The sequence below is a fragment of the Syngnathus scovelli genome, chromosome 11 (genome assembly GCF_024217435.2).
Source record: "Syngnathus scovelli strain Florida chromosome 11, RoL_Ssco_1.2, whole genome shotgun sequence".
Taxonomy (NCBI): domain Eukaryota; kingdom Metazoa; phylum Chordata; class Actinopteri; order Syngnathiformes; family Syngnathidae; genus Syngnathus; species Syngnathus scovelli.
The window spans coordinates 9,608,853-9,625,175 of NC_090857.1; the positions used below are offsets into that span (position 1 = coordinate 9,608,853).

Here is a 16,323-nt window from a genome sequence, read left to right on the forward strand (position 1 = left end):
TGATAACACACGATGCAAAGCGCCATAGACAAATAGCACGGCTTGTCCACCGTGGTTATATAACGCTTTCAGCAAAGGGTCTATAAATACAGACGGTGCATCAACGCATGTAGACAGATAACATCATATTTTCTTGAGCTTCTGTGAAAAATTAATAATGTCATGGCTGTATTATATCAGGTGGTCAAGTCACACACAGCATAAGGAGTCATTAATTATCATGCAGAGGCAGTTTAATTATTTACATTCTGATTATGCTGTTACTGTGTGTTGTATAAAGTGCCATTTGCCTGATTAAAAATATTATTTTTGTCGGGTTTTCGAGGAAGTTGGAACGAACGGTATTTCCATTCATTTGTAAGATGATCTGAGGTGCAAGTTTGGTCACAGAAGAAATTAAACCCTTAAAACACCACTTTATAAATATTTCAGTGATGTACCATTGCCTAAGCCTTTCCGAAAATTATGACTTCAGGTAATATCAGAATTTTATTTCTCCGTATGTTCATCTGAATGACATTGAATTTAACTCGACGTAGTTGTTATCTGACTGGTATTTTGGAGTGATTTATTTTTTGTTCAATCATCTTTTTTAACTTTAAAATTGAGCCTTTGTCACCTATTTTATAATGCGAGAACCAACTTGACACAAGACCTCACTGTACGGGCCAATAATTGCATATGTATTGGTATTCATGAGTAACATATGAATGAGGCTCGGCTGATGAGAGCAAGCCAGGTGTCTATAATGCAGTTTTCCCATTTCCCATTCCATGCAGTGAACTAATATACCCCTATGCATGTTAATTTACAAATGCATTTGACATGGCTTTAGTTCTTATTCAGAAATCCACAACTCGTTTCAACTGTCATAACAACATGTCCAACCAACCACTGTGTTTTATAGACACGTTAACAAATTAATGAGGTATTTAAAGAACCGGCACATTACAAACCTGATAAAAAGTAAAATATGAGTTTCACATAAAACATGCATAACTCTTTTAAACCCGTCCCCATCAAGCAAACATGCTCATCCAAGCAAAAATACCATGTGCCAAAAATTCTATATTTGAAATGAAGTATCTAATTTCTCATCATTTTTAGCTTTTTTTTCTAACAGCTACGCAGCTACTTAGTATTTGGAGACACATGATCAAAAGAGATGTGCTGTATACAATCTCAGCACGCTGGACGCAAAATGGCAATGCAAAAATTCATCTAATTATAGAGGCATTCAGGATCAAAAGCTGTGTGTGTACAGACGCCAAAGAAAGACGCACACAAGGACTGGAGCTATGCAGCTGCAGAGGAAAGTGACGCACAGTAACCACTGCTTTCACGCCCTGTTATTTATAACCAATTACTGAAGCAATATTTTGGTATTGTAAAATACTGAATATTTAAAAGTTGAATGCGTTTGAATTGAAAAGGCAGTTTATGAAAACAAAAACAAAAAAAATACCCGTAATGGTTTCAGACGTATGACGTGCATTACTGTTCATTCTATTGCAGTAGGAGTTGTTTTTTTCCCCTCTGTCCTCTGTTTCTGTAATCATATATTGTGACCTTCAACAAAAACACAAAAGACATTTCCAGAGTGGCAATCAATCCCTTTCAACCTATTCGGTTCTGGCACAAAACTCTCTACCTCAAATAATTCAATGAAATGATAATAGTGAATTTGTGGTTCAGTTGAAAGGCAATCGAGGTAGAACGCAAACCTCCACCAAAGCTAAACAAAGCTAACGAGGATCAACAACATTTTGTAGACATAGATAACATTTGATGTTTTATCCTATAGATAATAAAACCAAAAAGGTTATGTACTCAGTACATATAATGATGAGCAAATAAATCCCAATGTAGCAAGTTAGCAATTATTTACATCTGAAAGAAAAAAAAAAGTAAACTGATCTGTGTGATCCATTTAGAATTATTTTTGCAATTCTGGTTATTTTTGGGGGGGACAGCAGAACTCTTTGATGCCAAGTGGAGACACGATAAACAGCATCGCAGATGGATGCAGCCAATTAGTCCACTTCAACTTGCCTAAATAGCAACATGGCAGGATTAATGAACAATCAATAACAATTGACCAAATGTTCAATTAAAGTTGTTCACAAACAACACCCACACATTATTTTGTTTATATCTTTATATATCCCTAGATTAATAGTGTCTTACAGATGACTATAACCTCCATTAACAACCCAGGCTATACTTTGCTCTTTCCTGACATACAACGCTCGTCTCTTAGTCGAGGTGTATGGCCTCAATATACTTCCTTGACACCGATAACTTTACTATTCAAACAGGAGCTTGGTAGCATATTTTAGAATTTTAGGGCCTTTCAGAAAGAGCTAAAAAATATGAGTGTGCGAATTTAATGTGTGTCATGTCTATTAGAAGAGTACTTTGCTGAGTTGCCTTGCACACTTGACCCTTCCTCATGGTGTTGTACAGTATATTTGTCTCTGTAGTATGTTGACAGGATGCTTTACCTCAACGGGAAAGCGTCTGCCGTTGATGCTATGCTCGGAACCGGCTGATGCATTACTCTGGCCCCAGTGGAACTCCATCTTCTCGGCCTTAAAGCGGCCTGGTAGCCCAGCACCTCGCACAAAGTAGTCATCCTTCAGGAGAACAGCAACTAAGGACAGCAAAGACATAGACAAATCGAAAGACTATTAGTGAAAATTAAGCACTAAAAGATTAGTTATGAGAGCAAACTTGACATGTTGGAGAATATATTCAAAAATAGAAAAATGATGGGGCGCTGTGTTGGAAAATTTATTTTGTTTACGAATGTCAGAATAATAAAATCAAATCTTGATAGCATAATATCAAAAAGCAAAATTAAGACTGTATTTAAAGGCAAATTCATTCAAACTCAATATTATCTTTCAGTGGAGATAAAAAAAAATCTATTATTGGTCATTCACATGGAATGGGAGAAGCATTAACTATTTTTAAATCACAATACTGGAGGCGAATGGAGTCACCATGACAATAGCGCAATGCCATCTGATGTGTGGGAATATAATACACCCCCCCAAAAAAATCTATGGTTTTATTACAATGGCAATAAAAGCATTTCTGTATCTAAAGCCCTTTAGTTTGTCTGCACTTAATATCATTAGCCAGATTAGGCCTTGTGTTGTGTCGGCTGATCCCCCGTTACAGGAGGATTTAGACAGCTTCTCGGCCCACTTGTAATCATATCACAAAGGCGCACGCAGAGCCCGAGTCAATATAGAAGCCATGAAGAACATGCTGTGCACAGAGACTAGGTGAAATCATGATAAATGAAAGGGATCACCCTGTGACGGAAAGCAGGGAGGCATTTGAAAAACGGTGACATTCAGGGAAAATAGGAGTGAAGACCAGAGAAGAGCATCAGGTGATGGATGAAGGATGAGCTGCATCCCTGTCGCGAGGCGCCAAAGAAATCTGCCGCCAGCATTAACATGCCAGTGCTGTTTAAGATTATGGCACGGCTCGCAGAGAAAAGGCTTTTAGATGTGGGAGATTTTCCAAGAATCAAAGCATACAGGTCAGGCTGCCAAGGGAGGGGCCGCCAATCACGCAAGTGTAATTGTGCAACTCATTTGCGAAGATGCATAAATATTGACAGAGATGATAAATCCCTTCTACTGCTGCTGTCGAAGCACTGTAATCCCGTGCTCAACACGAGGAAAGTCAAGGAGCGCCAGAGCTCGCTGGCCCTGGGAGTTTCATTAGAAATGCGCTACCGGGTGTATTTGAACCCTCCAACAGCAGAGCGGGAATTAAAAGCTAAGCCAAAAAGACCTTGAACCACAGTCTGCCAACGAAAGGGAGTGTGTGTGAAAGTAAATCCCTGATCAATGCAAACGTCTCTGGGGCCATGCGATCCGCTGTGAATTTGGTGCAAAGTTGTTTGAAATTTGACTCAGAAATGTTTTTGTTGAGGAGCTCTTTGACTAGCTCCCAATCAGTTTGATCTCAAAGCCGGCACACGGGGAGCATCGGGAAATCGATGGCAGGGAACCTTTAAGGCTGACTTCTTGATTACAGTATTGACTTTTGAAATTGCATAAAGAGTCTATCGTCTACTTTTTCCACCAACAGTATTTTTGCAAGAGGTCAAAAAATCAAATGAAACTAATATGAGTATTTGCGTGTGCCACATGTGTGCAGTCACACGCTTATTGAGATTGCAATGTGGCTTTGTAATAAAGTGCTGCCTGCTCGATTGAAATCACAATTAAAGCTTTAATATCTTTACCGGGTCCTCGAGTGCACTTTTTCTTTTTTAAGTAAAATTCCAGGGGTTAAAAACTTCTGAGGCTTGAGCAGGAGCAAGCTTCTAGTTGGTCGCCATGGTAAATAGGCTTTTCACTTGTACAGCACTTTTCTACCCTCAGGGACACGGTCTCCTCACCTACTGATGCATCAGGAGCAACTGGGGGGGGATTTTTTTGCTAAAGGACACGATGACATGGTCATGGGCTGAGGATGACATAACTGTGACGCAATACCCTACTCTTGGTGGCACAACACGCCCAAGGGACGAAATAATTATACATACCGTATTTTGTCGCAAAACCTTTTCAGAATTGGCACAGCAAAAAAGAGTCTAAAAATCCCCCCGGCATGGCAAGTGTTAAAAAGCTGTTATTTCCATCTGTGTAAATAAGCGGCACAAAGCATTGCTCAGCTGTCCCAGTGGCCTTGGTTGTCATGGAGGCTAACAACTCTCATTATGATCAAATGCAAAAGATGACACCACTTTCAGAGAGACACTGCCAGCAGCACAAGATATCAATTCAGGTCAGGATTTTCACACCACTGGCCCACGGATTTAGTGAAGCAGAGGGGATGCGTTGGGTTGGGGGGGTGAGTCAGTGGCGGCTTCAAGTTGTATTGGGCTAAGCTTCCAAATATTCCTGTACATGATTCATTGAGGCTGTAAAAAGACGACGTGAGAGGCTGGACTTGTGTTTATAAAGGGATTTACAAGAATAACAAGGGATTACATTTGGAGGTGATTGTTTCTCGCTTCATTGAATGTTTATAAATGTTTCAAAATTTGGCTTTAGAAGCACATAAAAGTGGTCTGCCTATGTTTATAGGGCAGACATTTGGATGTTATTCTCTTTCCTGATTTTTTATTTTTTTTGTCTTGCATATTGTGATATCATCGTGTGTCATGTCAAGTCTTTGATACATTATGTATACACCGTATATTTAAAATCTACTACGTATTATGAAAGAATTAATTATGTATGAATTGAGTCAATTGTGTGCAATTGCTCATGAATGAAAAACGTCTTAAAGTAATTAATGAGTACAGTTGTAGCTACAATTAGCAGGGGCACTCTTATTTCAGCCTGCCCAAATTTATTTATGGAGAACTTGGAAAAAAAAACAACCACAGCATAATGGAAAATGTATGCAAATATTGCACATGAAAATAAAATCATATTAAAACAGAAACAATAACAATTAGAACAGCACATAACATTCTTGAAAAATAGTCGGTAACATCATGCATGTTACTCCCGCGGCGCCCCATCAGTGTTCAAACCAAAGCATCACATGGTGACCACCTGTCCTGCTGGCGGTCTCAAAGGTGAATTTATGTTGTAGAGAAGGAGAAGAAGAAGAGTGCAACCTTCATCTAATTTTATTCCTTCTTGTCACTTGCGGTAGCATCTGCAGCTAAAGGTTGAATGTAAACAAAGAACTGCCTTTTACCAGGCGTCACTTTGTCTGTTGGTAAGTAACCTCATCTTCCCTATGATGACCAAATAAAAGAACGGCTCAACTCTACAGTTCCAATTCATCATGTGCTGGTTCTTATATCCCTTCATATCTCTTCAGGGATGTATTCCACAATGGAGGAATAAATGGCAGCGACTCTTCACAGCATTTCAGTGAAGCATCATATAAATAAAAGGGAAAAAAAGTCAGATAGTGTCGACACGCTCTAATAATATGACTTGGACAAAAAAAAAAAAAAAGCAAATGTGAGGGAGCGAACAAAACAATAACGGAGAAATAAACTACTGCAATAGACTGCTGACTCTCAGCATCCAAACACATTTCTCATCTACTAGTTTTAGTCTAAAGGTTAACATAAATGAGATGTTGAGCTACAGTACATCCACAAACCATATTTCACGGCTTATCTGTGAGAAATGATTTACCTTCCAAAGAAGGAGTTCAAACAATAAAAAAAAGTAGATATTAAAAAAAACATTTATGGTCAAAATGTCCTTAAGGTTGATGAGTGAAATCTATCAAAACACCACTCCCTAGAAATACATGCTTTTATTTCCAACTTTTATTATGATGCATTTCTGTTGTAGTCTTAAAAATCCTACTCCAGGGTACTGACCTGTTTTTCCAGTGTTTTTCATTGTGGTCTGGTTGGAGGACTCGGAGTTAAATCTGTCAAACTCCAGCTCCTGGTATTCGTCAGAAACCAGAGCATGTTCATCCGCGATGTCCACGGGCGATTGGTTCTTTGCAGCACATTCAGGGTATAGGGTTGACCAACCTCGTGGCCCATGGCTTCCTACGGAAACACAAACATCAAGAGCTTATGAAAACTGCTGACATAGTCAGCTCAATCTATCTTTGTTGAAGGATGTCGGGTGACACTGCATTTCAAACGACACAGCAATATTCCTGCAAATAGACAGCTAGGTTTTCAATATGCCCTTAAAATAGCTTGCGGAAAGTAGAACAACGTCATTTCTTTTACTATATCGTCCTTCAATGAGACAAAAAAAAAAGGTATTAAAGTCGTCATCCTCAAGCAGCCCTTGTGTTATTTTCCTACAGGACCACACCTAGTTCAAGCAAACACAGAATAGACAATTGAGCAAACTAAGAGAAAAGACTCCACTTAAACAATTCAGTGAGTACAGCAAACTAACTTCCTGCAGAATCCCCATCGGCTGTCTGCTCTTTTAATCCTCTATCCCCTACAGTGGCACTTTTACAAAGAAATAATCCAAAACCGACAGGGGTCCCCTTGATCTCTTCTCGGATACAATGGGCCAATGCAACAATAAAAGCTGAAGGATCAGGGGAACAAGGAAGCATGCGCGGATTGTAACTTTTTCTGGGTTAACACAATATTCATGATCCCATTCCCTACAGATATAGGGCAACTTTGCAGCTGTCTTGTGAAAAAGACATCAGAATCCCTCTCGATCCAGAATGGATTTACTTCTTGCTAAGTATAAACACCTTACAGCCAGCGACCTTGTCCTTGAGTCTCCCGAAACAACAGCATGATCCAGGATTATTTGGGAATTATCAATTGTTTAACCAACCAGAACAATCCCACCCATTCCAATGTTGTTCTCACGCATAACAGGAACAATCTAATTCTTTTCCAATTACCCTCATCCTGGGTTGGAGAATGAGAAAAAAAATAAATTATTGTAATTAAAGCAGGGGTCTCGGGCACGGGTTGTGTGTGTGGCTACAAAACATTGGGCAAAGCAAAAAATCCAGGCTGAATTTTTATTGTTGAATTTTAAAGGGGAACTCAACCCTCGAAATGTATTTACAATAATGTTGTCTGTGGCCTCACTAATCTGAACACGGCATTCTATTTAATATTGTGTTTGTGGAATATGAGTTAAGCAGCATAATTGATATGTTTTTATCAATCTCAGGGGGCGGCCATTTTGCCACTTGCCATCGACTGAACTAGACATCACAGTTCCCAGGTATCAGGTCACAACCAATCACGGCTCAGCTTCAAAAAACACACGAGCTGTGATTGGATGTCAAATTAAAGTTTGACTCATTTGCTGCGCTGGTTTGTTTCCCTCAGTATAACCCAGTATAATTGGAAATTTCCCAAAATAGACCTATTAATATTAAGCGACTGTGCTTTATAACACCTTATAGTCCCAAAAATATAATATATTTACATGACAGTAGTAAAACATTAGGATGAAGGCTGGACAACTCTTATCTCTGAGGTTTGAAATGTCAATCTTATTAAAAAGGTTTAGATGTCCTATTAAAAATGGGAAGAGCCTAACATTATGTATACCTGTAAAATTCTGGTTAGGCCAGCACAAAATAAACCATGCCTGCATTAGTGACAAGGATTACATTTGTTATTCATGGATTTATAGAAAATGATCCGACTGTACCAATACAAGAGTCAAAGCTCCAGCAGCCCATAAAACAGCAGAGCTCATTTCAATTTTATACTAAAGGTAAGAAAAAGCTGCTTACCAAACATATTTATTAATACGTGATGGATTTATAGAAAACAGATTGAATGTTAATTTTAATTGAAATTCTCTAAGGAAAGACTTTTTGTGTTCTGACATAGCAGAAAAGCTCATTTTTAACAAGTTTTTCACTAAAAAAAGTCAATATCACACAGACATCACAGCAATTCTCAAGTAAAAGCAGAAAATTAGCTTTCACATTTTGGACTTCATTTTTCTAGGCCAAGGACCGACGCCAATCGAACTTAAACGAGATTGCTTCACAGTTATATACCGGTATTGCTTATAGAAGCAGTTAACATTTGAGTTGTCCCATTCTTCCATCTGAGTTATGTATCAAGGACATACAAAAAAGGCAAATCAAAAGTCAAAATTCTCTTTGGCTGTCTGAATTATAATGCCTCCGGTCGCTTTGAACATGCATAGTTTTCTGAGCCAACAAAGTGTTGTTCTGAGCTGCAAGAACAAAAAGACTTCTATTACTTGTCTAGTTCTTCCCATTCAACAGTGATAAACTCTCCAAAAAAACAAACAAAAAAACTTAGATCTACGAGAGATAAAGCACTGACAGACATATTTGAGAACAGATAGGTCAGGCTAAAAAAATATATATACACGGTAAAAACAACAAATAAATACGCTTAATTACAACAAAAAGAAAGTGATAAACCCTCCAAAAAACAAATGAATAAATAAGATCTACAAGAGATAAAAAAAAAAGACTGACACATTTGAGAACAGATAGGTCAGGCTAAAAAAAAAATATATATACACGCGGTAAAATCGACAAACACATAGACTTAATTAGAGCTAAAAGAAAATTTTATTCTGGACACTGTTGTCACAAATTCAAGTATAATACGAAAGAAGAGCAATCATTCCTTTAATTTGCTATCCAAACACACATTAGATCCCGATGAGATAATTTTGCTTTCAAGTTACGAAAGGGGCGAGCAGCACAACATTCCGATAACAGAAGGCTGCAATGCACTTAATTCATCTATCTCTTTGCAATCCATCAGCACGGCTACAATAAACCCTGTGGCCATATCACTCTCTGAGGCTACGATGAGAAAATTTTTACATAATGTAATTTAACATCCTGATTTTTTTTCCCCCTAACACCTCATCTTGGCTAGCATCCTAATACATCAGCATGGAGATCAGATGACACATGGTCTGATTTAACACTTGTATGCACACATCATATTGATTAAATATGTAAACAACCACTATCATCAAGTTATTTATTCAGATGCTCACAGTCACAGGTAACTCTTGGTGACATTTTTTTTTTTTAAGCGGATTATGATTTAATGGTTTGAATCCAAAAGTAGAATGTGTTTATCCGTGAGCGTTGAGAGCAAACTAATCCATATTGTCTCTGTTACACCAACACAAAGCCATTGAATATGGAATGTGTCAAATAAAAATACGATATATGAAAAACACAATAAAATACACTGGAACAAATACTGCATTTGTGTGTGTGGATTAGTTTAAAACAAAAGATGTGTGCTTATTTTTGATTCTGGTTTGTTTCAGTGGTGAACTGAACTGGATCGTTGTTGCTGGTCTATTGGAGCCTGAAACTACGTATACCGTATTTTCCGCACTATAAGGCGCACCGGATTATAAGGCGCACCTTCAGTGAATGGCCCATTTTAAAACTTTGTCCATATTTGAGATATATACATTTGGCCCGCGGGCCGGACTTTGGACACGCCTGCTGTAGTGGCTCAATATTGGTCCATATATAAGGCGCACCTGATTATAAGGCACACTGTCGGCTTTTGAGAAAATTGGAGGTTTTTAGGTGCGGTACTCGTCACGAATGTGCTCCTCAGGCAGTCCTGTCTACATTCTACCGTGGTACCAGTTGCATCGCTGTCTGGTAACTCCACTGAACAGAACTTGAAGGCCCTGCAGCGCATAGTGAATACGGCTGGTAAGATTGTCCCTGAAGGACATTTACACTTCCCATCTCGCCCGCAAGGCAACCTCGATTGCGAGAGATGTGAGTCACCCGGCTCACTCTTTGTTTGACCTTCTGCCCTCTGGGAAGAGGTACAGGAGCCTGCGCTCCCGCACCACCAGACTCGCCAACAGCTTCTTCCACAAGGCTGTTAGGACCCTGAACTCGCTACCCCCTTCTGCGTAGCGTGCGGCACTGTTGCGCTATTTTCTGGAATGTCTGCTGTACGCGCACTTGCTCCTTTTTTGCTCCTCTTATTTATTTATTTATTTATTTATTTATTTATTTATTTATTTATTGTGTTATTTATTCATTAGTTATTCAACACGCTGTTGTTATACTTGTTTACTTGTTTGTCTGTTGTGAGCCATGTCTTGTCACCGTGGGATAGGGGGGAACAAAATTTCGGTTTCTTTGTGTCTTTGGCATGTGGAGAAATTGACAATAAAGCTGACTTTGACTTTGAAAGCTTTAACGGGGGAGTCAACTCCAAATTTTTCTTGACAATACATTTAACGTGTCCCCACTAGTCTAAAAATAGCAATGTTAGTGAAATATTAGTTAGGCAGCAAATTCCGCCCGTTTTTAGCCATCTGAGGGGACGGCCATTTTGCCACTTGCTGTCTACTGAAAATGGACATCTCAGTTGCTTGGGGCTTGAATAACAATCAATCACGGCTGTTTTCTGGAGTTTCGATCTCAAGCCTGTGACCATGTTGAAGTGTCCTTAATTAAACTGAACCAGTATTTGCTGCTGATGCTGAATCAGGTGAATGAGGAGGCAGAGTTAAAGCAGCTCAATTACCTCAAAAGTAGAAAAAAGACGATGAAAGTAAGCGCACATTCATCATTTACAGTTAACGGGTGTACTGCAAGTACTGTTTGAGATTTGGGGTCATTAAATTTGGATTCTCAATATATGTGCCTGACACATCGACACCCTAACTTGTCACACTATCTGTGTTTACATGATCTTGTTCAGTGTAGTAAATGTCTCCCTGTCAACATTTAGTCGAGTTGATGAAAGTGTTCAGTTCTGTTAATAAGGCCACATTTTTCTCCTTGACATGACACACCATTGTTGAACAAGACGCCTGCTGTCAGGTACAAAACGCTGACCCGACAACAGATGGTGGACGCACAGTTTGCAACAATGAGAGGTGTCAAATGCCCATGTTGGACAAACAATGATGACAACCGCATTTGTCTTCACTCACTCAATGACTTATGGGATGGTTTAATTTTAGGAACAACAGACTGCAATGGAGAAAAATTGGATGTTTGCTCAATTTGAAAAAACATGTTTGGATTGTTAACACATCGTTAGGTACAACATTCTGTCAACAATCGGAAATGCTTACAGTTTGTTATCATTTTGCCTAAGATTAGGTTTGAGACTATTTTCTCAGTAAACATCACCAGTTAAGCAAGAAATTTGAGTCAATACATGGCCACCTGCTTCCCTGACAGACATCTCCAAATATTTACAGAATACTTGAACAATATTTGTCAAGGTACTATGCTCACTTGAACCTTCTCGTATACAATCTTGCAGCTATCGTGGACCAATGAGCAAAAGAGAATGATGTCACATGGTTTGCTCTAACGCATTTTGCTTTGCTAGGAGCTCTTACCGTATGGAAATGAACAAAACTAGGGATTATGGCGCAAACAAGACATGCGATCCGGCCATTGTACTGCAGTCAAACAACAAAATAGTGGCGACTAAACCAGCCTAAGAAAAAGATAATATAACAAAGACACTGAAATATAAATGAAGAGTGGAGAGCAGCACAGTATTCACTTTATTCTAATGTAATACCAAGTGTGCAGTGCAGTCCCACATCACGAATATAAATAGACTACATAACAGAAAATACATTTTGTCAAGTGTCTTAACCACAAGAACAATACTGTACTGTTCACATGCAATAGTAAAACCATTTTAGCAGTACAGAATATACACGGCATGAGTGGGACAGATGAATCATACGCTCGACCTTTTGTTTAAGTTCATCAACTGTATTGGATCAGAAAAGATGAACCAAAAGATATAGTTTTTAACAAGTGCAATTACAGCAAACAAATGGTCACATATTCTTGTGTAAAAATCAATTAGTAATATGGCTGACTTAAAGAACAGTGCAGCACAATGCAAAAGATCAGATAACACTACCCACTTTGTCAAGTATAACGAGCAACTATTGATACTTGGCCACATTGTCGACAGGAGATGGCAGCGCTGAGATAAAGCTGCAAAGAGCAGCGACTTAAGGAGGAGGGACTCGACTTTGAATTGCAGCTGCCAAATGTGGCTGAACATTGTTACTGCTGTCTGACACTGCGTCGAACAAGAATCATAGTGAGGAAAATCACCCTGGCGAAATAAGGGCACGCAATTTCGATGATTGACTGTAAGCGAGTCTAAAGAGGGTCATGCTGCCAAATCGACGCACCGTCATAAAATCAAAGCAGAGTTAAAAATGTGACAATGCCACCGCACCATTATATGAAACTGGATGAGTGACCTACAACATCTAAGATCTTAAAAACATTTAGAGCATGAAAAGGTATCAGTTGCAACAATATGTCAGTCAAGTGTGTTTTAATATTCCTATAGAACTTTCCAAAAAGCTTCTTAGCAAAATTTTTTGCCAGGCTGCCGGGAATGACTTAACACTCCCAGTGGTTGTCAGTGGGCTTCAAAGGCAAGTGATGTAATTTGCAAATACAGTAATCTATAAAGCTTTTAAAATTGTTACTTCCAGGCTTTGTATCTTATTTTTAAATGGTGTACCAATTCTAAAAAGAATATTTATGGAAACAGTTGCACACATACATTAGGGCCCACATAAGTGGCCAGAAAAATTTAAGGTAAGCGTCTATGTCGGTGTGTCAGCAATAATCTTGGTACTGACTAACAACTTTAGAAGTGCCAATGGAATTAAACTGTCAAAGCAACGATAATAGACTATTATTAAAAAGCCCAGCTAATTAAATCAACTGGACAAATCAGATTTTTTTTCTCTCTTTATGCCCTGCTTAACAAATTTGCATAAACAGCAGCATGAAGAGATTTTTTCGATTTCATTTACAAAATCTCTTGACGTTTGAGTTTTCTGAACAAGATTGAGGACTGTCAAACTCGATTCACCTTTTTTTTTTATACAAGTTCAAGGCAGTTTCTGGGTTTCTTTAAGGACTTAGAAATGAAACGAGTACAACATTCAGCAGCTCCATTTTCATCATTTATGGATGATGGTGATTAGATTTTAGCACTGCGAACGTCCTCCATCGCAGGATTCAGGTTCGCAGTTCCACTTGTGTACACTCTTAGCACGCTGCTTACTTTGCTGATATCTTTCGCCTTTTTGGAATGATAGCTGAGTGCTATCTTGACACAGCGAGCCAGACAGCACCGACTCGTAGCTACGTTCATCAACAAATGTCAACAACTACAAAATTGCCAGCTATGTAAACAGGTTATGATGGCTCTAAATGTTGCAAATTTGTACTATATGCCCATGTGAGCGGAACATAATTAGAACACATTTTTATTTTTATTTTTTTACAAATACATTATAATCATCATCTTGGTGTACACACCGTTGCAGTGTTTGTACAATTTGTTTGTATTTTTCATCAATCTTGTTCTGTCAGTATATTAAAATTGCTTGAATACATTTGTATACTGTATTTTCCGGACTATAAGACACACCTAAAAACCTAAAATTTTCTCAAAAGCCGACAGTGCACCTTTTAGTCCATTGCACCTTATATATGGACCAAATTCCTAAATTTAAACTGGCCCAAAGCATTGTGTCATGAAATCAATCATAAGTGGCCCGCTGAAGACTATGTATCATGAATCAAAAAGACTATGGATCATTATTTTGTGATTATAAAGTAATTTGTTGGGTCTGAAGTTGAAATAAAAAAGATAAAATGGAGAATGATTTGATTTGGATTAAAAATCTGACATGACGCATTAATGGTGCGCCTTATAGTCCAGTGCGCCTTATATAAGGACAAAGTTTTAAAATGGGCCATTCATTGAAAATGCGCCTTATAGTCCGGTGCGCCTACACGATAGTTTTAAAAGTGTTTTCAGATGTTCAGTGCAGTAAATCAATCAAACATTACAGAAACTACTTTAGTCACTGCCAGTGATGTTCAAAAGTTACAAACTGTACATGAAGTCTCTGGTTGAATAAAAATGTCATTAATTTTTGTTAATGACTATTTTGATAATAAATGAAGCTGAAATTTCTTTTGTTGCTGGTCATTTCTGCAGTACAAGTGATGTATTATTTCTACTCGAGAGAATGAGGACATGGTGGGCTTTGAGGGTGAACATGAAACACTAAAATAAAACATCTTTCAAAAGTACAAAGAGATAAGAGACCTGTTCTCAAAAACATCTTTATCTTTGGTCTCCGGCACACAAGTTAAGCTTCGCAACACACGCATTTGATCTTCAAATATTCCCAGACAACATTAAAGCCGCAAGAAGGCAGGATCTAAAGCAAAAAAACGGTTTAATTTCCAAGTGCTGGATAAAAGGGGGAAAACAATGACCACCTCAGAGAACCAAAGCGGTATGAAACATTGTACTCAAATTCGGTTCAGACATACCAGTTACATAAGCATCACTTTGAGGCGTTACTTAACCCCGACTGATTCCATTACACAATTTAACACTATGACCTAATAGCACTCACTCAGGCTTTCAAGATCCGGCCACCACTTCCAGCTAATGTCTTCAGGAGAGGGTGGAGCAAAAGATAAACAATCCATTTGTCTAATGTCTCAGTACGTGACTTAAAACAAAAAGGGCATCTTTTTTTTTTTTTTTGTTCAGCCGCTGAACTCTTTACTGCACTGAACACTGCCAAGTGAACTTTCCAATCACATCACATTAGCCATTGGGTCACTTTGAAAGCAATATTCTTGAGTATTTTTTGCGGGGAATTTCTATTCATTATATCTATACGTTCATTTTGGCATTCATAAGCGAACCGTATAATCAATCACCTTAGGTAAGACTGCCATGTTTCTCACCCAAAAATAAATAAATAAAAAAATCGAAATATTTTTGCCGTCTGAGCGAACGTTACACCGGATATAACCGCTGATTTCAAGTTGCATTGCCGTGTCCTGAGAAGTAGGCATCTGATAAGAATGGCGCCACGGCTGTCTCCGAGCGGGAGCTCAATCTTTAATCAGGGGTCATTGTGTTCCACACAGCAGCCCCGACACATAAAAGCAAGCAGAGGAAGTGCTAAATCATACAGGCCTCCGAGTCTAATTGGCCAGCAGAATGAGCCCAAGCCAAAATATTGTTTTCCCTCTGCGCTATCTGCTTCCATCTCGTGGACTTTCATAGAAACTGTGGCTTCCTGTTCCAGGGTGTTGGCCGCTACATAAGTACAACATCCCTTGGTCTGTAAAAATAATCTCCAGGACCTTGTGTAAAGAAAGGAGAGGGACAGAAATACATGCCGTCCCACAAGGAAGCGCTTCCCTACATGTGAAAAAATGTGAACAGTTTCCCCTGGAACGTGGCAACGAGCCAATGCGTCTAAACCAAACACGAACTCCAATGCTTAGCGTGAGTGCATAACCTTGTCAAGTGAACTTCAAGAGGAAAGTTTGGGCTCCAAAGTTGCACGTCAGTGAGATGAAACGAGACAGTTGGTTGTTATTTAAATATCGTAACACTCAAGCAGAATAATGCAATACCCCCGGGAACCCTTCGACTTTTTCTGAACTTTGTCTTTCTTTAACCATTTGGGTGTTACACAAGCAGCTCGGATGCGCACGCTTTGTGGGCCATCACCGGCGACATGTCCCGGTTTGTTCTGCTTCACAGCACAGCTGCTGTTGAGCCGTTGACGCGTAATGCAGGTGATCAGAGAGGTAGCGGCGGCAGGTGGACGGCTCGCTCTGTCAGATCCGACAGCGCTAAACTGCACTCTGGCTCACCAGAAATAATACAAAACCTGACATCGCTCAATGACTGAAATTCGATTTGTACCGCAAAAAGGATTTTTTTTTTCTAGCTTTTTGATTTTTTTTTCCTTATATTTATTTTCA

General features: G+C 38.9%; 1 protein-coding gene across 1 annotated transcript in view; it reads right to left on the bottom strand.

Annotated features, from left to right (window-relative positions):
* The window catches only part of LOC125977503 (receptor-type tyrosine-protein phosphatase gamma), an 81,647-nt gene that overhangs the window by 31,094 nt on the left and 34,230 nt on the right, over positions 1-16,323 (bottom strand). Inside the window, exons 3-4 of the mRNA XM_049734039.2 lie at positions 6,386-6,565; positions 2,505-2,653 (exon numbers count right to left, since the gene is read on the bottom strand). Coding sequence (XP_049589996.1) covers positions 2,505-2,653; positions 6,386-6,565 — 329 coding nt within the window. The remainder of the gene's footprint in view (positions 1-2,504; positions 2,654-6,385; positions 6,566-16,323) is intronic.